Below are 23,103 nucleotides of genomic sequence, written 5' to 3'. Positions count from 1 at the left end.
CTCTGCCTTGAATCTATATTTCCTTTTATCAGGGGGGAGTTTATTTGCTTGTTACTCATGTAACCTAAACTCAAGGTGTGATACCAAATGCACTGTGGGACTTTGCTGTTGTAGGTTTTTGAGATTTTTCAGACTGACCGAGATTCTGAAACCCAACTCTTTGGAATGATATCGGAGTATTGGGAACTCTGGAAAAAAAAAAAAAAAAAACAGGTGCCTAGAAAATGTCACCTGAAAGAAACCACATTTGCAGTACAATCTGAGATGTCCGTGAGGATGTAATTTCAAACATGAGCCCATTGTGAACTCTAGACACAGTACCTTGAGTTTCTCCCCTGGTTTTGTTACTTTTCAAAAAGGAAATTTCAATTCACAAATGGAAAATGTAACTTTTGAATCCAATAATCACAGCTGGGCTCTGATCATGTGCAGCTGTAGACTTGCTGATGAAGGTGGGAGTCAATGGCTCCAACACTTTTAAGGCAGTAGCCCTTTTGAACACGTACAGTACAGTCAATTGGAAGGCACGACTGAACTTAATCTAGTTAATATTTAATATAAGGTGAACTAATACCAGGCACACAGGCTTAGTTTGATGTACTTTATCTAGAGGGTGCCTGGAAGATGTAATGGTATTCTTTTCAATTCTGTTATAATGTGTCACCATTTCAAATTTTCAATGAATTTCAGAGTAACATCTTTTTTTTGGGGGGGGGGGATGTGTGGAGACCTTTTAGATGTAGTTCTGCAGAATAACATTAGATATATCCAATCTAACATCCATTATCTCTTTCTTTGTCACAACTCAGATACAATTATTATTTTTTATTTATTATTATCTGGCTGATGCCTTGACGTAAGTCAACTCAACAAGCCATGCCCAGAATGAACTGCCAACAAAATACAATGAGAATAGTATAGGAACAGGAATGTTTTCAAACTGCATAGGAAATCTATTAAATTGCTTAGGCTGGATATCTGTTGTGTAATTCACACACTCCTATAGATTCCTATGGTGTCATGTAGGGTTATTACTGTATTATGAATCAAATAAATGTAATAGATTTGTTTGACAATGCCAGCCAGCATGGATGTATTAAACATAAGTATTCAGAGTCATGGGAATTATTGATTGTTATGCCTATATCAACTAATCACTGGAATCATCTCTGCATATCTGTAGAATAATCAGTGGGAACAGGAAATGCAAAATTCGGTGTATTTATCTTATATGCCTGAACTATACTTACTCACTTTTGACAAACACAGAATTTGGAGTTTAGCCACTTTGACCATAATTATCTGATGTCTCTGGTCAGATAACGTTGAAAAACATCATCAACTAGAACAATATGTTGTTTCTGAGAATAATCTAAGTGTCTGTGTTTTTCATATTAGGTAGAAGGCTGTTTTAGTTTTAGCATCATTCAGACTGTAACCAGTGTAGCACTATGTGCTTTTTAAGAATTGGGCCCTGTAGCTAAATTTATTTAAAGTTAGAATCATTTCCTTTTCTGATTGTGTTTACTTTTATCCTTTATTATTTTTCCTGGCAACAAAAAAACACATCTGATTAAATCTGATTAACGCTAACAGGCTTTTTATCCAAGCCCAGAAAGACTGCTTTTTGGGGGAGGTGGTTCACTTAAAATGTTTTCTAATGTGCTTTTATTTCAGAGATTTCAATGGCCTGTTGCATTTGTGGCATAATGATGCAAAAGATCACTCAAGCTGTAGTTAAGCACTGTTAAAAAGTCATTAATTCTCCCGCAGTTACTGATTGGTTTAAGGTAGCCCATGTCAAATGCCATTTGATTTTGTTTTCCCATTTATATTCTTGCAGTAATATTTCATTGTCAAAAGTAATTGGCTTATTCTGAGCTTCTGTGTAGAAAATGAGACAGAATGACACAATGTCCCAACACATGAATGCAAAGATCCTTACATACATGGCCATGCAGGTGAATATTTCAATTTTGCTGAGATTTAGGCAACTTAGGTCACATAATGCCAAAACAGAGACAGGGCTATTGATATATAGTACTGAAAAGTTGAGAATACCTCGAGAAAATCATCATGACTGTAAACTGAAGATGTGTAGGGCTTGAACTTTTCTGTGTTTTTTCCTGATCACTACATTCCTTTAAATATTTGTCATTTAAGATACTTAAGATCTGCATGCTAATTACATGAAAATTGTTCATTTATGGTGAACAAACATCAAGAATAACAAGAAAACTGACACATTGAAAGCTAAATCAGCTAATGAGCTAAGAAAGTGAATCAATGAAAAATGTGATTAAGGGGATATCACATGATCAAAAGTAAAAGCCCTGTGTCTTTCTTTTTTCATGTCAACTGCAGGTCCTGAGTTCCAGTAAGACACTTCCTAAACCTAACAGCCTTGCTATGACTCTGAATTCCGTCGAAGGTGCCAAACCTGGCTCTGTGATTGGCTCAGTGAGGTCACATGATCAGCAGCCAGTGCTGGAAGACAGTGAGGTGACCTATACTGTGGTGGGGGGCACCGACATGGAAGGCACCTTCATGGTGGACCGAATGACCGGCGACGTCTACCTGGCCAGAGAGCTAGACTATGAGCAGGGAACCCGCTACACCCTGCAGGTTGAGGTAGATGACTTCTCCAAAGCCTACCCCACCAGTCGCATCGTCACGCTGGACATTGAGGTCCAGGACAGCAATGACCATGCACCGCAGTTTCCAGAGGACCCAGTCACCATTGTGATTCCAGAAAACATGGATCCCGGCTCCTCCATCTACGCCTTCCAGGCTGTGGACAAGGATGGCAGCGGCCCCAACAGCGAACTCCAATACTCCATTCTCCACCAGTGGCCAAGCGACGGCGACCTCTTGTCTCTGGACCCCTTGACTGGTATACTGACTCTGGGGCAGATCCTGGACCGCGAGACCACCTCCTCCCTGCTCCTGGTGGTCCAGGCCACCGACAGCCCCCTCGACTCCAGCCAGCGCCGCTGGGGCTCAGTCACAGCCCGGATCTTTGTGACCGATGAAAATGACAATGCGCCTGTCTTCAGCTCCCCACCCGCGGTCAGCGTCATGGAGGACCAACCCGTAGGTTTCGTTGTCCTGTATGTCATGGCACGGGACGCCGATCAGGGGGAGAATGGCCGGGTCTCTTACCGAATCCAGGCAGGCAACAATGGAGGAAGGTTCAGTCTGAACTCTAACACTGGTAAGTCACCTCCTTCTTCATGAAACGTTGTGTGTAGGGTTATAGTATTTAAGCTAAGCAAGACATCAAGTTAAAAAAATAGTTTGGAGGATTAAACTCTCAACTGATTTCTATCTGAAAAGAGAAGAGGCCCCAAGCAAGTCTAACCCAACTCAATGCCCCATTGACCCACATTACTTGACCTACTCTTTAGCACTTAAGCTCTCTGAACTATTAACTATGAGATGAACCATCTGTTTTGCTACCAACAGCATTACTTGAACACTGCTCTTCCCTTCTAGTATTTTTTATGCCAGTAAAATGATTAAAATATGAATGATAAATCAGGAATTGTTTAAAGTCTTTAAGCACAGATGGTAGTGTTTCTACTTTGGATTGTCTGTAACCTTTGTGTCAACAGGAAAAGAGGGTCATTAGTTCACCTATCCTTTGTTGTGGTGTTTTAGACGCGTGTCGGCTGCAGATCAGTCTGAATCTCCCTCAAAGCTGCAGAAAGAGGAGAAACAGACAAAATATGTCATCCATGTTTAGGGTTAGAGACCGCAAAAGACGTTCCTCTTAAATTTGAGTGGAGCGGTTTATTTAAAAAATAAATAAATGGCGGGTTAATCTTTAAAGCATCTGTTTCTCTCAAATTACGGTTACATTAACAGCAGCCACTGTGAAACTTTTTTCAGTCACTAAGGTTCGACTTTCTTTTCATGGGAAACTAACTTTCATTTGAATTAGCAATCCATTTGTCATCTGTTAACACTTTGATTCCCCGATGTTAATACCCCATGATGAAGTCCAGGGAAGGCACTGAAATGTCAATTAGAATTAAATATATAGCATCAGCACCCTTTGTCAACTTGATAACTCAAATCTATCACAAAGCAAGGTGCTTCAGACAAAACAGTGTGGAAAACATTGCATTGCCATCTCAGATTCCTGCACTCAGTTTCACAGAATACCTCAGGGATAGACCAAAGAGACCAATTACTCTGGATGCCCTAGAAACTGTAGTGTAGTCAATTTCCCAGTATTTCTCTGGCCATCTAGGTAAATTAAATGTAGCATTGACTTAGGGTAGGGTGAGCTGTCTTTTTGACAACTAATCTTTTGGTATTTGGCTCAACAACAGGCAATGTTTTCTATAATTTATTTTGCACACTTGCCTTTTCACTTTGCTATTGTAATGTGATATCTTCCTGAGAAAACACGATGGAAGATTATCAGAGTGGAAGAAGAGTCCTTGGTGTTTTAAGCAGACGGAGAAACTTCCAGCATAAACTCCATTTTTTTTTTGAAAGACACATGAGATTAAGCTTTAGAAGAGACTACAGGGGGGGAATCACACTCACAGGCTCTTAAAGTTTTTCTAATTATTTTATAACAGACTCAGGATTTAGTGGTATGTTATTTTAGTGCTTGCAAGAAAAGAAAAAAAAGAAGCTTGTTAAAAGAGAAAAAAAAACTAGCTCTTACTCTACGCATTGAGGTTTACTTTCTTCATAATTACAGTGGCCAAATTCAAACCACAGAAATGAAATTGAATCAATATGAGTATACCCCTCTTAGTTTGCATTAATAAAGAGGAGGGATTTTAAAGGCTGGTGGGGTAAGGCAGGCAAACCTTGCGTGTTTCACTGTGTGTTTACTGTTTCTCCCTTGGCTGGAGCTCCATGGTGGAAAACTCATTAAAGTCAGACAAATGTTTTGTTTTACAGCAGTGGTGGTAGCTCTCAGGTAGGCCGACTTCATGTAAACAAATTACTTGGAGCCATTTTCACACAACACGTTCCCCCCAGTGCCCTTGTCGTAAAAACCCTGTACTGTTGTTTTCTGCGATTCTTGTTGTTATCTGTGTCATTGTTAACTATTTTGTACACCAGTCATGGAAATGGTTGGTCCTGCAGGTCCTCGCTTATATTTACTCATAAACTTTTTCCAGCACGTTTTCAGATTATGAACAATTTCGGCATTGACTCAGTTGAGACTCAAATTTGTTTTCAGCTATCTCTTTTTTTTTGTTTGTTTCCTTCAATGCAAACTTTGTCAAACTAAAAACTGACCTGCAAGTAGACTGTCTGCACTGGCTTCCTGTAATCTGAATGTTTAAAATGCAACTAGATATCACACAGTGTGTATTGTTTACAGGCTGTAAAATGATGAGGCTTGCTCCCCATATGTAAATATTTATATTTTGACTTGTGTTCCAGATGTACGTTAGAGTCACATTTAATAGTTAACTCCCAACACAAATGTGCTACCCCTTCTCATGACTCCCTCTTCCATCTCCAGGCTCCCTCTCCATTCTCAAGGCCCTCGATCGTGAAGAACAGGCGCTCTACAACTTGACAATCGTAGCTGAGGATCACAGCTCCCTCCAGCACTCCACCACCCAGCTCCTGTCTGTGCAGGTGATCGATGTGAACGATGAGGCCCCGTGGTTCGCCAAAACTGAGTTTGAAGCCCAAATCTCAGAGAACCAACCAGCCGGAGCATCTGTCCTGGCAGTCTCGGCTACTGATCGTGACCAAGGTAATATTGAAGGGATATTCCGGACAAGCTTGCTAAACCTAGCAAAATAAACCTTTTATTGAGGAAAGTATGGCTAGGCTATCTTTTTGTCCAAGATGCCTTTTGAAATCATATGTGTATTATTTTATATCAAATGTTTTCCATATAAACATTTCCTGATTGATGTAACATTTACTACACAAACAGATGATTCATCTAACAAGCCTAATGGTGTATTTGTTACATGTAGAAAAAGACAGCATTGTTTCCTTAGGTGGATGTATTTCACATGCCATAATCTGATTTATCCGGCAACTGTATACTCATTCCTGAGTCCTGTAATGACATTTTGCATATATACCAATCTTTTTTCCCCAAATTGTCATGGGCAACAACAGTTGGTTTTAATTGTGTGGGATGCAGAAGTGGGGTACATTCCTCCTGTTCTGAGTCAGAAGCACATAAAACAGAAGGATTATAAAGTTTCACTCCAGGACCAATTAATGAAGTAAACAGGTGACCGTGCCAGACAATTCTCGCTAGCACGCAATCTGGCATCCGGAGATTGGAACTCGAGCCACAGCCCTTAACTGCTAAGACAGCAGAAAAGAACGGCTGTATGTACATGGCATCGAGCGAGGTTGATGCCAATGGTAGGATTATGGCTTTGGTTATTTGTTCACTTGTTTTCCCTGATGTTTCAAAGTAAAGAACATCGTCTGTGTGATAAATCAACCAGTACAACGTTTTTGAAGCAGCTTGGTAACATTATATAAAGGTTCTTTGATTTTTAACAGTCATGTTCACTGCTCCCTCAGGGACAAATGGCTTGGTGACCTATGGAGGGATTGCAGATGATAGTTTCACTATAGATCCAGTGACAGGAGTCATATCAGCGACAAGACCCCTGGACCGTGAGACACAGGACCACTACACTGTTACAGGTAATGTCGCAGTGGCAGTGGTAGGAACAGCTAGTGTCTTGTAACAGAAAACAAGAAAAGAAAGGAATCATGGCCAAGCTTGAGTCATTTAATGCTCTATTGTGTAGCTTTTTGTGGTTGCTATGGCTTTGCTCCATGGAGAAGTTTTTTTTTCCTGAGTCCTTGATTGACCTTTTACAGTGTATGCAAGAGATGGCGGCCTCCCTCCAAATTTTGCCAAGGCAACAGTTAGGATCACAATCCTGGACCAGAATGACAACATTCCTACATTTGGGAAGGATATATACAGCCTGGAGGTGCCAGAAAATCTGGAGCCTCTGGAACTCTTCACACTCAAGGCCACAGACCAGGACTCTGGGGAGAATGGCAGAATGGAGTACAAGATAATAGGTAAGGAGCAATGGAGATTAGGATTTTGTCACTTCCTGGATCACTGAAACAGATAGTAAAGCCAAAATTTCCATTAAAGCACATGCTGTCAGAGTACTTTATTTATTTTATATTTTTTTTACAAAAAGGAGATGTTTTTCATAAGTAGTAATTGTGGCATGGTGTCAAGTACTGGCACAGGTTGGAACACTAAATCGCCTATAAACATCTAGCATTCTAACAATCCTTTTTGATTATTATAATTACTTCCTCCCCACCAAAACAGATCCTTCTATTTTTAATGTTTTGATAAATTGGTAACAAATGTCTGTCTGTGGCTGTTTCTTTCTCGCTTCCTTTCCTTGCTTTGTCACACTCTAGACGGCGATTCAGCCCTTGATTTCCATCTTGACAGCAACTCTGGGGTGCTCTCCACTTCAAAGCCCCTTGACAGAGAAAGGATAGCAAGCTATTCTTTGACCATTGTGGCAAGGGATCGTGGGAAACCCCAGCTCAGCAGTACAGCCAGAGTAGAGGTGACGGTCCTGGATGTCAATGACAACAACCCCCAGTTTGGGAAGACCTCATATACCATTGATGTCCCTGAAGACACAGCTGTTGGTACCCTCGTGCTTGAAGTGACGGCCACTGACAAGGATGATGGATCCAATGGGAAAGTTCTTTACTACTTGAGCAGTGACTCCCGAGGCATGTTTAACGTGGATCAGGAAACGGGCAGAATTACCACATCTGGAGATCTGGACAGAGAAAAGCAGGCTGTGTACAGCTTCTTGGTACACGCTGTTGATTCATCCCCCGCCGCACCCAGGAACTCAACGGCTCAGGTTATGGTCAACATCCAGGACGTTAACGACAACGCTCCTTTCTTCATTCAAGACCCGGTCATCATCAACATCTCCAGCAGCAGTGTGTCCAATCACCAGGTGGTAGCCACCATGAGAGCAGAGGACAAAGACTTCGGTGCCAATGGGTCAATTTTCTATCGCTTTGCCACCCCTGCTCATGGGTTTACCATTAACTCCCTGACTGGGGACATCCAGGTGACACAGAAGCTGCAGTCTCTGTCACAGAGTCAGAGGACCCTGCTTGTAGAGGCGACTGACCAAGGCAGCCCGGCCCAGTCCTCCGTTGGTGTGGTTGTAATTTATGTCAAGGAGCAGGAATACACAGGCATCCGGTTCTCGCACAACGCCAAAGACGTCTCCCTCCAAGAGAACGCGGCCTCAGGTGAGCAAGAATGCCCCATGGATTGCATAACAAATTCCATATCTGATGAAGGAAAATAAATCCTGGTGCCATGCATGCTGGAAATAATTTTATTTTGGGCATTTGGCACAGGTGATTAATCTGATATTGGACGTAGCAACTTGACTTTTGTTTGCCTTCCTAGGTACAACAGTGGTGCAGATACAGGCACAGCATCCTGATGGCTCCCATCGCGGCATCAGCTACAGCCTCTTCAGTGGAAACAGACTGCAGTCATTCCACATCAGCCCCAGTACAGGTCAGCCTCAATGAGGATAGTTCAATGCTGTGTTCTGGGGGTAGGGAGCTCTGGCTTTTCCATTCCCTGAGTTTGTAATCCAGCTCTACCATGATCCTTTGCAGCAGCTTCAATTAGGCCCTTCCAATGTAATGGGATGGGATTGCTGACAGTGCCTGTGCTGAAATCTGCTGGAAATGTCTACAGCTATCTTAAAAAATGTTTGGTTTGGTTGGTTTAATGGATACACCTTAAGACAGAATTATGCTGCTCCCCGTTTACAGGTGAAATCTGGGTACAGAGCTCCAAAGGCCTGGACTTTGAGCAGACTCCCAGGCTCCGCCTAGTGGTGAAGGCTGAGACTGTGTCTTCCAATTCCTACATGGCCATCAACCTCATTCTCCAGGATGTGAACGACAACCTGCCTCGATTCCACTTGCAGAACTACATCGCTTACATACGGGAGGCACAGGGCTATGACTTTCCCATCATTCAGGTAAAGGCAGCACAGGGAAAGGGCAAGCACCCCCACACACTGCAGTCTCCTTGAGGAGGGAAATATCTGATACCTGCAGTCTCTGTACTCTGAGATTTCTTCAGTGTCACTCCACATTCATCCCCCATGTCTGCTTGTGTAGGTAGAAATTCACAAACTGTGTGGCAATATGGAACTAAAAATATTGGAAACAATCTGCAATTTCCATCTGAATTCCATATGACATTTTATTATTTGCCACAAAATCTCTTTTGCTCACATTTTCCTTGATACTATAGGGTTATATTGTGCTTTACCCAGTTCGTTCGTGTCCTTTTTTTCGTTGTTATAAGATGATTCGCTTCAATAAGAAACAGATGACATTCATTCATTAGATATTCTCTGTAGATTGGAATTTTCAAAACAATTGAATTATAAACCTTAAGTGATTGCATACTGTATTTAATGCATTACTTGAGTTTAAGCAGTTTTAGATTATGTTTACTCTAGATTGTAAGCATACAAATACAATGGTATGCATGAACAACAGCTTTCAAAATGGACCTGGCCAAGCAAGTTTCTACACCATAACTCTAACCTTTTGTTGCCCTTGTTCTATCTTTGGTATCCAGTAAAACAAGGCACAAGAATGATCGGTGTGGGAGTGTTCACTTAAGGGCAGAGAGTTTCTTGTTACAAGAAAACATTTACTGCCCCTCATTTTTAAGTATTACAGTTACTATACCACATGCTATACTCCAAAATCATAAATCTTTTCCTACTATCAATCTATAGCATTGAATTTGTTGAATTGCACTGGAAAGGTCATCTCATAGCTTCTGTCCTTTTTCATTTTCCTTTTTATTTAAGGTTATGTGTTTTATTTTCATTGTATGTTTTTTCCAGGTTCTGGCAGATGACCCCGACCAGGGTCAAAATGGCCAGGTCACCTATTCCATCCAGTCATCCTCCATGAGTGGCCTCTTCAAAATTGACCCCATTAATGGCAGCATCACTACCGCAGCCATCATGGACCGAGAGATCTGGACACAAACCAAGTAAGAGATCACTCTTGTATGCTTACTGGTTATTACAATCTGATTTGGGTCCCACTGTTATCTGAAGTACATCTCCTTGCATTGCGCTTTTTGTATAATGTTTTATGTAGTTTTCCACACAATACAATACAAATGTATTCTTATATAGCCCCTTTAAAAACAATGACTTCCAGAGCCAAACATTTTAAATAAGAAAACATGAATAGAGTTACAATCACATTGCAAGAAAGCACGTCGAACAAGGTTTTCAATGTAGTTTATAAAAAAATGTATTCTAAAAATGGGGCAACATAACAGCTAAAGGCTCTGAAACTAACCAACTAACCAAGAGTGATATGATCAGACAAATCAGGGGAGGTTAGTTACCAGTGTTTATAATGATAACTATTGTTCATCGAGAATAAATACAATACTGATGGGTAGAAATATGCAGCTTGACTAAGATCTTGGTTTGTTGCACAGGCTTGTCATCGCAGCGACCGACAGGGGCAGCCCCAGACTAGCAGGGACCGCCACCCTCACTGTGATCATCGTGGACCTGAATGACAACAGTCCCACAATCCCCCTGCCACGCGAAGTCCGAGTGCCCGAGAGTAAGTAGAGTGAAAGCTGCTTTGGAGCAGACAAACTGGAATATGTATTCAGTTTCTTTTGAGTGCTAACGTTTCTTTTTATTTCAGTTTTCTGTTTTTGATTTTGGAACAAAACTGGTCGCCATTTGGTATTATTTCAATACGGTATCTTTCCGGATTTTCCCCCAGACACCCTGATAGGGACTGAGATCACCCAGGTGACAGGAAATGACGTGGACTCTGGCCCTGCACTCTCTTACACACTCCAGCTTGACAACCACTCCCTGGGAAAGTTTGGGATCCACCGATACGGGGGTGGCATCTCCCTGACCGGTCCCCTGGACTTTGAGGAGAGGACATGGTATACCCTGACCATCCGCTCCTCCGATTCCAAACACGAGAGTGAGGCCAACTTGACTGTGTTGGTGGAGGACATCAACGACAACGCACCAGTCTTCACCCAGGACTTGTATCAGGTACTCAACATGCTTTCCTCCAAGATAAAAATTGCCAATGTCCATCCCTGATCAGCTCTCTTTACGTATGTTTTTTATTTGTCTTGATTTGTTCATTCACGTTCAGATACTTCAATGACAAAGCTAATTCATTAATTTTACATTTTATTCTCTGTGGGTACAGAAATGTAGTTGCCTCCCCCACAGGAAAAAAGGTATCAAATACTGAACACATTTGTAAGGATTTAACCAGGAGGATTTATGTGGAAATTGTATAAAAGGCCACTTGGTCAAAATGTGATGGGAGACAGAAAACAATCAGTTTTGAATTCTTTTTAGGCACTGTGGTAGATCACACATGGTTTCCTTACATCTATGAGTACAAACAGAACACATCTTCTAGTGAGTGGGCTGGCTTCAAATTGAATTAAAAACAGACCTGGCATAGAGAGCGTTGAAAGGTAGGTTGATGTGTGTGGAATAACAACCCATATCACACAGCCCGACTAATAAGAACGTTTGTATTTGACGACATATATTGTATATAAACTTTTCTATTTCAAAGGAATGGGATAATCTGAGCTTGACATTGATTACAGAAAAGCACCTAACCACAGTAGTGCACTATTACCGTACTTTGGGAAGAAGCCAAACCTATTTTCAATCTCCTGCTCCGTCGGCCACTGAATAACTCTCACTTGTGCTGTTCGTTTAAGGTTTTCTTTTCTCCTCATCATTCTTTCCGTCATGGATAGAATGAGTTGCATATATCAAACAAACTCTGGGTGAAAGTTTTACCCCCCCGGCAGAGAGGAGAAAATTCTATATCCATTTGTGTGCAGACATAGCTGCAGTTAATATCAGCAGCTGCTTAAGAGATCTAAGGTAACTTAAAATGTGTGCTTTGGAACTTGTATACTAAAGATTCTTCAAACCCCATTCAATTTAATAGTCTAGTTAATGTGTCCCAAAGTCTTTGTCCTCAGGGTATTTCCACCCCACACACACACACACACCCACACACACCAATTAATTAAAAAAAGTGTTGCAGCTAGTCAAAATGGAAACCTAACCGAGAGAAACACATTCCAACCCTCTTGTTTTTTTTCTTCACCTAAATATATTCCTCAACATTTTTCAATTATTTATAGATTGAAATGAATTAACTGAGAAAATAGGATGTCACACAGGTCTGGAAATAGTTTTACTTTTACATTTTTAGTAGATTAAAAAGCATTCTTATCTTTCAATTATATTTTCACTATCTTGGATTGAAGTCACACACACACAAACTGCTCTACATTCACCTACCACTAGCTGGCATATAGCTAAAGCTCCCTGCTAATTTTAACCAATATCGTGCTCGTTCATTTCCAGAGAAATTAGGAAGCTACCCATGCTCTTCCCCTACTTTTAACATAGCTGTCATGTGATTGTGCTCCCCTCTTTTTCACCACCCTTCACCATGCTTTGCTTTTTCGTCATTCTAGTTCTCTTGGCATTGTGCAGTATTTATTATATGTTTTATGTCAAAACAACATTGTAAAGAAATCATCCTGTTTATGGTTTCCCAGGTTACACTGCCTGAGCATTCACCACCAGGCAGTCCTGTTGTCACAGTAACCGCCACTGACCAGGACTCGGGAGAGAACGGGAAGGTCACCTATAGGGTGATGTCATCTAGCAGGGATGGCTTTTATATCGACCCAAGCAATGGTAAGATTTTTTTTAAAGCTTTGATTATTATGAGTAAGCTCACATGGAATAGTCATCACGGTTATGCCCAATACTAGCCTCTGAAGAGAAGCCCAAAATACTGTAGAATAAAAATGAGGTGGAATATGTTAAAAGTGCAATAAAAGATATTTAAAACAATTTATATCAGGTAGCGTGTTGGAATACTTTGGCAAGATAATTTTGTGTGTGTGTGTGTGTGTGTGTGTGTGTGTATATATATATATACACTCACCTAAAGGATTATTAGGAACACCTGTTCAATTTCTCATTAATGCAATTATCTAACCAACCAATCACATGGCAGTTGCTTCAATGCATTTAGGGCTGTGGTCCTGGTCAAGACAATCTCCTGAACTCCAAACTGAATGTCTGAATGGGAAAGAAAGGTGATTTAAGCAATTTTGAGCGTGGCATGGTTGTTGGTGCCAGACGGGCCGGTCTGAGTATTTCACAATCTGCTCAGTTACTGGGATTTTCACGCACAACCATTTCTAGGGTTTACAAAGAATGGTGTGAAAAGGGAAAAACATCCAGTATGCGGCAGTCCTGTGGGCGAAAATGCCTTGTTGATGCTAGAGGTCAGAGGAGAATGGGCCGACTGATTCAAGCTGATAGAAGAGCAACTTTGACTGAAATAAGCACTCGTTACAACCGAGGTATGCAGCAAAGCATTTGTGAAGCCACAACACGTACAACCTTGAGGCGGATGGGCTACAACAGCAGAAGACCCCACCGGGTACCACTCATCTCCACTACAAATAGGAAAAAGAGGCTACAATTTGCACAAGCTCACCAAAATTGGACAGTTGAAGACTGGAAAAATGTTGCCTGGTCTGATGAGTCTCGATTTCTGTTGAGACATTCAGATGGTAGAGTCAGAATTTGGCGTAAACAGAATGAGAACATGGATCCATCATGCCTTGTTACCACTGTGCAGGCTGGTGGTGGTGGTGTAATGGTGTGGGGGATGTTTTCTTGGCACACTTTAGGCCCCTTAGTGCCAATTGGGCATCGTTTAAATGCCACGGCCTACCTGAGCATTGTTTCTGACCATGTCCATCCCTTTATGACCACCATGTACCCATCCTCTGATGGCTACTTCCAGCAGGATAATGCACCATGTCACAAAGGTCGAATCATTTCAAATTGGTTTCTTGAACATGACAATGAGTTCACTGTACTAAACTGGCCCCCACAGTCACCAGATCTCAACCCAATAGAGCATCTTTGGGATGTGGTGGAACGGGAGCTTCGTGCCCTTTATGTGCATCCCACAAATCTCCATCAACTGCAAGATGCTATCCTATCAATATGGGCCAACATTTCTAAAGAATGCTTTCAGCACCTTGTTGAATCAATGCCACGTAGAATTAAGGCAGTTCTGAAGGCGAAAGGGGGTCAAACACAGTATTAGTATGGTGTTCCTAATAATCCTTTAGGTGAGTGTATATATATATACACACGCACACACACCACAGTATTTGTATATGATACAAAAAAACATGAATATACAATTGTAAAGGGGAAAAGATCCCTCCCACTATTGAAATGCAATGAAGTTCATGATTTAACTTGCAAAATTGTGATATATGACATATAACATTTATTTTAGCTTTCAAACAGTATATCAAAGTAAGGCTTCATATGGAAGAATAAATACATTATTGGATCAATTGGCTACACTGCTTTTGAAAAAGACATAGACATTTAAAGTCCGCTTTTAATATGGTGTCATTTTTAATATGACAGTGTCAGCCCCAGTCTTTTCAATATTTCCTTCAGATTCAAAACCTCTAGTTCCACAGCCCTTTGATTGACAGAATAATCATACATAACTTTTTATTTTCTTATGAATTGATAAAATACAAGTATAAGGCAGAGATTCTGACTGCTTAGGATTTGGAAAATAATGAGGAACCTCACGTCTGCCTTGCAGGACCCAGGTTTAACGCTCTTACCAGCTTCACTAATATACTTAGTATTATAAGCTGCACGCTTATTATAATTCAATGGAAAAATCCCTGTATTTGAAAGCTATTAGTATGTAAAAATTGAAATACCATTAACGAGTTTGAATGTTATTATTCCTACCAACTGCAGCAAGGTATCCTTCACACCAAGTACAAATTATAGACTTATTTCTTTATAAATTCCCATATATGTCATTCTTTTTTTCGTAATGATCCATAACAAAGAGAAGCATCCAATCACTTTTTTCCTTGTTGTGTTATTATGGCATACATTTCCAGCCCTATACTATGGTAAAAGAATGAATACATCTCATAAAACATTATAATGGTGATTGTGATGCACAAAATAAACAGAAGTGCATTATAGCATAGAGTAGGCAGTAATAGCACATGATTACTGTCATTGAGAGTATATTAAACATTATGCATCTTGTCCTTCAGGTACCTTGTTTATCAACCAGGAGGCAGAATTTGATCCAGAGCGTCTCTCTGTGAGTGTTGTGATAGAGGCTCGTGATGGAGGGACCCCAACTCTGTCGTCCATCACTACTGTCCAAGTGCAGGTCTCTGATGCCAACAACAACGCACCCACCTTTCACCAATCCGAGTACAAGGCAACGATCTCTGAGGACGGCTTGCCAGGATCCACCATCTTGACCCTGGAGGCTGTTGACGGGGACCTCTCTCGGGAAAACTGCGGCTTTGACTTTGCAATAGCCAGCGGCAACACAGGAAACGCCTTCCAGATCGAGAGTAGCGTCCGCTTCATCGAGGGACGGGGGTTCCAGACAGTGGGCACTCTCATCCTGGTGGAGCAGCTGGACTTCGAGTCTGTTTCCCGTTACAACCTCACCGTAGTGGTGTCAGATCGCGGTGTCCCCCAGAGGAGCTCCAGCGTCCCGGCTGTCATCACCATCACCGACTCCAATGACAACCCCCCGGCTTTTGGGCGCGCCGAATACAGTGTGGTGTTGAGCGAAGGAGCAGCAGCCGGCACTGAGATCCTGCGCTTGTCTGCCACCGATCCTGACTCCACTCCCAATGCCGAGATACAGTATGCCATTAGCTCTGGAGATGAGATGGAGCTCTTCACTGTTGACAAGTGGACAGGAGCTCTGAGGCTGCAGCGACCATTAGACCGTGAAATGCAGTCTTCGCATGTGATCATTGTTCAAGCTTCAGATGGCCAGGGCCATTATGCCTTGGCTCCTGTCAATGTGGATGTGAAAGACATCAATGACAACAAACCTTACTTCCCCTTGGAGACGTTGACTGCTAGTATTCGAGAGAACAAGCCCCCCAATGCACTGGTCACTGTGCTTCATGGCATAGATTTAGACACAGGGGTTTATGGACAGTTGCGCTACTATATGGTGGACAAAACTGGTGATGGCAAGGACTCTTTCTCCGTGGATCAAAGTACTGGTGAAGTCAGAGCACGCATAACCTTTGACTTTGAAAAGGTGAACTCTTTTCGCTTCGTAGCTCTGGCATTAGATTCAGGCAACTACTCTGCAACTGTCACAGTGCAAGTCTATGTGACAGGAGAAGATGAATATGATCCAGTTTTTACCTCTTCGGGTTTCTCTTTCGAGGTGCCAGAGGGAGCCAAAAAAGGGCAGAGTATCGGACAAGTGCAGGCCAGTGATGAAGATGAGGGTGTGGATGGAATTGTCCTCTACTCTTTTGCCAATGACTCACCTTTCTTTGGCATCAACACCACCACAGGAGTGATTTTCCTGAAGATGGACAGCCAAAGCAGGCATAGTGGGTCTGGCCGATCAAAGAGGGAAGCGCGGCAAATGACTGTAGATGTTGAAGCTCACAGTCCACTAGAATCCTCGCGGAAGACCACCGCCCCAATTACCATTGACGTCACTCAGACCTCCTTTGGCCTAGCACCCGATGTGAACATTTTGCTCATCAGTGTCATAGCGGCTTCCCTCGGAGTGGTCGTCATCTTGATTGTGATTGCGGTGGCCTTGTTTGTGGTGAGATCCAGGAGGAAGATGAAAGAAGAAGAGTCAGCCAGCAGGAATGCGCCCTCAGGAACCGCCATGCAGAAGCTGGATGATGCCAAGATTGCTGGAGGTGAGAGGATCTACCACCAGACTCTTCCCGGATACACTGGTGAGCAAGGGGGAGCAGGCGGGGGGCCTTATGCCAGAGGAGGCTCCCTTGATCCCTCTCACTCCAGCGGACGGGGTTCAGCAGAAGCAGAGGCGGCAGAGGATGATGAGATCCGCATGATCAACGAGTACCCGCGGGTCTCAAGCATCTCGTCCTCCATGCAGGACCATCTCTCCACGCGTGGCCCTGATTCAGGAATCCAGCAGGATGCCGACCAGCTTTCAGACATTTCCTGTGAGCCAGGGATGGAAGCTGGGCAGTGGTACAAAGGGAAGAAAATTGGGAGCCTCAGTGCCACTTTGCTACCTGGCCAGCATCCAATCTACAGAGATGAAGGTGGTGGCTACCTGGGGGTTGGACGGGGGCTGAACATCTCACACCCTAAGGATTATGCCTTCCCTGAGGATGGCAAACCTGCTGTTGATGGCTCCCTTACCGCCATTGTGGCCAGCGATGAGGAACTGCGGGGAAGCTACAATTGGGATTACCTCCTTAACTGGTGCCCCCAGTTCCAGCCCCTGGCCAGCGTTTTCACAGAGATTGCTCGGCTAAAAGACGAAAGTGCACCCCCCAACCCACGGAGGCCCTTCCAGCCTAAAGCAAAGGCAGATCCCAAGCCCAGAATCGACCCACCGCCACTCATAACCTCTGTGGCACACCCAGGAGCTAAGTCAGTCCCACCAAAGCCAGCTGTGGGTCGGACTTTTCCTCACTTGGCTTCCCTCAGACGCTCTCCAATCAGCCATGAGGGGTCCATTTCCTCTGCAGCTATGTCCCCCAGCTTTTCCCCTTCCCTCTCGCCCCTGGCAGCCCGATCACCTGCCGTTTCACCCTTCGGTGTCACCCAGGGACCCTCAGCTTCCATGATCAGTACTGCTGAGCATTCATTAGACCACCCAGAAGAAGCTGAAATGAGGATTTAGCAATTCTTAGCTATTGGACTGTGGTGTAATTAACCCCTTTTTAAAAACACACTTCTAAAGTACCTGGGGGTTAAACCATTGAACTTGAAGAATATATATTGAAAGTCTTAGAAGAACAAAACAAACAAAAAAAAAAAAAATGGGGATGACTGAGTTTTCAGGCTTTCACTTAAACATGGAAGAGAGTAATGACAGGATGGGAGAATTTCTCGAAGGATGCTGTAGTTCTTCCGAGTTTTCAAGAAAAGCATCCCCTTCTGTGGGGTCACTTGACTGGTCACTTGTCTGACTCACAACGACTGAACCTCCTCTTCTTGTTACGAATGGATTGACTGCACATTTTTTTCAATAATCGAGGAATGCCACAGAGGGGATGTCTGAACACCAGCACACCTGCATCAAAAAGGATACGATCACTGAGTACTATCAACAGCTATGGTGGTTTCTTAGGCTCTCTCAGTGCTTTTGCACATGGGAGACAAGATTGACACGGAATCCTAAGTGCCAGTGGAGCTCAACGCTGATCAAGCAAAGATGTTTCTATACATGCTTGTTCTGGATTCCCAATATAGAAGGCAAAGCAGCTCACAGAAAGCAGGCACCTTTACTAATGTTGGGCTGTTGTGAATTTCCCCAGACTCTAAACTCTAAACTATCTACTGTTTCAAAAAACATTCAACAATCACCTTTGCCATGGCATGAACCTCCTAACCACTGTTGATGTTCCTGTGGGTATCCCTACATTGATGGTGCTTATGATAGATTTCTTTCCAGTATTTTATGTCAGTAACTCCCTATTTGGATGTCTGTAGAGAAAAGTTGTGTGTGTGTGTGTGTGTGTGTGTGTGTGTGTTTGTATGTGTATGTGTCACCTCACTGGCTGGCCAGAGAGAGGGGAGAGTCTATGTTCCTTGAATTGACCATGCTAGTTCTGAAGCTTTTCAGTATTATTTTGAGGGCAATATGGCTATTGTCATCTTATTTCAGCTTTTTGTTCAACAACAAAATCTGACCCCACCACTTGTATCGCTGAAACAAATACCTATCAGTGTTCGATATGTATAGTACATGTATAATAATCAGTATTTGCACCTGCACAGGAAGATAGCCAGGCTGTTTTCTCAAGCAGAAAAGAAGTGATCATTTATTTGTTTTTGTTTTTTTCCTTATAAAACTGACTACAGCATGGCAATACCTTTTTTATGGGGGTTGTCACTGTGTAATATATACATATGGGTATGTATGCAAAGGTTTGTATGTTTTAGTTTTGTTCATTTGAAATTTTGTAGCCAGGATTATGTTCAGTGTGCTTGTATTGAGTATTGATGTCTGTGCCATTGGTGATTGGACAACTATTTTTTTGTTAATGTTTTGATACATATTTATAAAACTCTGCTCGCTACACTACAAAGGAAGAATGGATGTACCCAGACTCAATCTTTACAGACATTATGGGGATTTTTGTGTTCATCTTGACCAAACTGTAAACACAGTAACAGCCATCTAAAGAGGGCCATGGCCACTGACTTAACAGACCACAGTGGTACAAGAAGAGGAACCAGGACCACTAAGATACAGTTTTTCCTATCTTCAGGTTCAAACACAGTCAGCAGTGCTGGCTTTCCATAACTTATACTCCTGGGATTCTTCCTAAACCAGTTTATAATGTTCTGTACAGTTTTTCTTTGTTTTTGCCAAGCCACTGCGAGAAGCATTTGATCTTGATTTACAGAGGTCTGTCTCCACTGTCAATGGACACTCTGTAACGGAGACGTCCCTCCTGTTCCTGACGTACATTTAGTGTTGACCATATAGACAATTCACAATGAGGGACCATGGAAATACTCAAAAGATATTTCAGAAAGAAAAGGAAGGGTTAACCAACCTCAACACTTGCTGCTTGCATTGTATTTTAACTGGGAATTTGCTTTCTGACCACTGTCTGTGCTTCAGCAAGATTGGCTCTTGGGAGCAGGACTCAGCAACATTTATTGCTTCAAGTTTCGTATTTTGTAGGTAGTTATTTACATGTAAAATGAGAAATGTGTTCTATAGTAGGTCGTTCCATGAGACATGTAAAGGTTTTAAGTTGTTCTGTTAATTTGATGTCAGTTCGGATTTTAATTACAACTGATTTCGATACCTCACAAAGAGATCGAGGCAAGCGCCAGACTGCAGTAGTGCGCGGATTGCCCTGCATCATTTTTCTCCCCAGTCTGTTCTGAGTTGATGTTTCCTAAGTGTGACAGTTAGGATCGTTCTCATTGCACAGTTTTTGACTGCATTTGCTTCACCGAGTACTACTGCTTCAGGTTTAATTGACCCTTGTGCATTAAGTGATGCAAGAAGTGTGACAAAATCCTCATAAACGATTAAGAGGTGAAGATATGCGCTTTCGAGGATTTAAACAGCATTTGCATAGCAGCAATTAAAGCTCCCTACAGGCTTCTGTTATTTATTTTCTAGTATAATAATAAAAATAACAACAAATAAAAAGAAAATCGATTTAAATTGTTGTAAATATAGATACAGCTACAGGTATATATACGGTTCATTCAGAATCAAAACATTAGCACTAAAAATACCAATATATATATATATAGCTATATCCCCTTGCAAAATTCAGCTTTTCTTTTTGACAATACAATCAATATGTCCAAGGTCAATAGAGCTTTATATAACAGTCTCATTTGAAAATACTCCTTGAAATCCTGGTCATCTCAGGACATGCTCCAAGTTCTACTGAATCTTCATTCAAATGTGATTAGTCAGACAGTGAGTCCTGTTGGGAGCTTAGGGGTAACCGCAAGCAGTTTGTATATCTAGGTTGACTTTGCAAGTGCAGAATGAATAACTATGTATTGGATGACTCCAAGAGTTGTAACAGTTGATGGCAGCTATTACAAATCAAAACAATCCTCCCAAAAAACAGAACTTTCAAATTCTTAAGAAAAGTCTCAGCTGGAGAACTCCAGACCGGTCTGTACGCTGTACAGAAAAACTGGAAGAAATGCAAACTGTTCCATCTTTGCTTTGTATCTTATAACATTGCATTCTGTCAGTGTGTACATAATCTTTTCCATGGGAAACACTGAATTTGTGAATTTGAAGGTGGTTAAATGTTTGTGTTTTTTTAATGTATAGTGATAACGGGATGAGAAACGTACAGACGTATATTATGTTGTTGCCGTAGCTCAGTAACTGGGATGTTCTTCCACCGTATCCTTCCTGTGCATCTGTGACGGATTTCTGCCTCATTGCCTCTACAGAGAGGACAAAGCAATAAGTTTTCTACGAACAGAGAAGAATCGATCAAATAATCAGGCTTCACACATTGACAAGAAAAGCCAAGATAAACCAAGAAAGAAGAGACAAACAAAAATATGAACAAATGTAACTGACACCTAAAAACATGCTAAGATTTTTCTACCTTCTAATGTGCTTCCAGTTTCTTCCCGGTTACTTTTTTTTTTTTTTTTAATGCTGGTAATTCATTTTGTGCAGTTTTAAACAGGTAGGAGCCAATTTGTCTGTTGACGAGAGTTTTCACCTGATTGGATATTGTATTTGTCCTTAAGCTCTTTTTCAAGACTCTCATGACAGTGAGGTCAGCTCTGAAGAGAAATGTGTGGACCGACCAGCGGCATTGAAAGTTACTCTGAGAGAAAAAAAAGAAAGAAAATATGCACAATGAGGTCATGACTAAACATAAGGACTAACGAGTTTGTTGTGTTTGAAACTGTACACCTTCTCTTTGGCCCATTATGAAAATTGTAGTCCAGTCTACCTCTTTCCCAGAAATGATTGTTGGCTTAGGGCCAAGTTATTCACCAATTGTACATATGTAACATGGACTTTTACTTATGTGGAAAGAAGGTCTGCCTATGGGCTGTGTTGTTCAGAATTTGTCAAATAATAAATTCTTTTTGTTCCCAGTTGTTTAAATATAGTGACCAACGTTAGTAAGGCACCAGTCTATCCCAGGCACTCATTCAGAAAGTTGATCAACAGAGGTATATTGAAGCTAAAAGATAACACATATGGTACTTATTTTCGGTAATAAGTACAGTACCCAGTGAAGAGACAATCAATCTCCAGTGAAGATTAGTCACCACTGATAAACATTTGATCGGTCATTCATTTTCCAAATGGGTTTAAGCCAGCTGCATAATTTCACTACCCCCCAAAAAAGAAAATCCATGGTGCATTATTAAAGGTGGTCAGTATATTTGATACGTCAGACCTTAAACAAGATGTTGAAATTAAATTATGTTGTTTCCCTGTTGATGACTATATTCTACATTTATAGCAGTACTGTTCTATAATTGGTTGGGGCACTTTGCCTGAGTCATGTACAATTCTGCCATATTTGAAAGTGCACATTTTTGCCACTGTAGTTGCTTGCGGTGGATCTTTTGACATAGTGATTTTAATTAAAACAATGTATAATTACCAAGATCACAAAACGAGCAAACATTTTTTTAAGGCTTCTGGCAAAAAAACGAAAATTAAAATAAAACATCAACAACATTGCTTAAGACCCCAATGGAAGCTTGTTTTTATTACTCTTCAAACATTTGCCATGAAATAAAACTCTGGAATTTCCATTGTATTTAATTTCTCAATGCATAGCCTCTTTTCCGTGACGGTTTTGGAATTGGTGGTTTTGTTTTTTAATTGTTAACATGTTGGTCGAAACATTTACCTTCATTAGTTTGCAGCAAAGAACATAATTAAGAGTCTCACTTCCCTCACTTTGGCAAATGTGGAGAAAACATTCAGAGAGAAAAAAACTTTGACTTTGGTTTTGGCTGTGCTGTGTACCCAAATAATGGATATTGTCACGTTATAGATGTAGGGGAATTTAAAACGGTACATGCATTAGGAAATCACTTCATACAGTGAAGCACAATTATTGATTCCCTCAAGGGACTATATAATGAGAATCTAGATTTCCCTTGTAAATAGTTGCTTAATAATAACCTTAAATATCATTCCAGGTAGTTTTTTCTGCCAACACTGAAGCCAGTAGTCACATAAAATACATAGATGCCACCTTGTTCTGATTATTTTACATAGCACTTAGCTCATTTTCTTTATCACTTTCTGATATGGCAGAAAGGTTTTGGTAGGGTGATCATTTCAGTTCTTTGGGGCACATTTGAGACAAGCTGAAGTGTTTTGTTTAACCATTTTCAAATACTTTAGGGTTCATTTGGAGGTCATTCTCCTGCCGGTGAAATTGGATGG

At 41.5% G+C, this 23,103-nt stretch overlaps 1 protein-coding gene across 1 annotated transcript in view; it reads left to right on the top strand.

Moving 5' to 3' along the window:
* The window catches only part of LOC136746930 (protocadherin-16), a 126,628-nt gene extending 107,518 nt beyond the window's left edge, over positions 1 to 19,110 (top strand). Inside the window, exons 10-21 of the mRNA XM_066699817.1 lie at positions 2,365 to 3,214; positions 5,498 to 5,737; positions 6,535 to 6,660; positions 6,841 to 7,050; positions 7,411 to 8,277; positions 8,441 to 8,554; positions 8,818 to 9,029; positions 9,915 to 10,066; positions 10,529 to 10,659; positions 10,828 to 11,114; positions 12,668 to 12,809; positions 15,242 to 19,110. Coding sequence (XP_066555914.1) covers positions 2,365 to 3,214; positions 5,498 to 5,737; positions 6,535 to 6,660; positions 6,841 to 7,050; positions 7,411 to 8,277; positions 8,441 to 8,554; positions 8,818 to 9,029; positions 9,915 to 10,066; positions 10,529 to 10,659; positions 10,828 to 11,114; positions 12,668 to 12,809; positions 15,242 to 17,853 — 5,943 coding nt within the window. The 3' untranslated portion in view covers positions 17,854 to 19,110. The remainder of the gene's footprint in view (positions 1 to 2,364; positions 3,215 to 5,497; positions 5,738 to 6,534; positions 6,661 to 6,840; positions 7,051 to 7,410; positions 8,278 to 8,440; positions 8,555 to 8,817; positions 9,030 to 9,914; positions 10,067 to 10,528; positions 10,660 to 10,827; positions 11,115 to 12,667; positions 12,810 to 15,241) is intronic.
* Positions 19,111 to 23,103: the final 3,993 nt, after the last annotated feature.

Source organism: Amia ocellicauda, chromosome 3 (assembly GCF_036373705.1).
Source record: "Amia ocellicauda isolate fAmiCal2 chromosome 3, fAmiCal2.hap1, whole genome shotgun sequence".
Lineage (NCBI taxonomy): Eukaryota > Metazoa > Chordata > Actinopteri > Amiiformes > Amiidae > Amia > Amia ocellicauda.
Note: the sequence above shows the minus strand (reverse complement) of the source record. Positions and strands in the feature narration are given on the sequence as shown.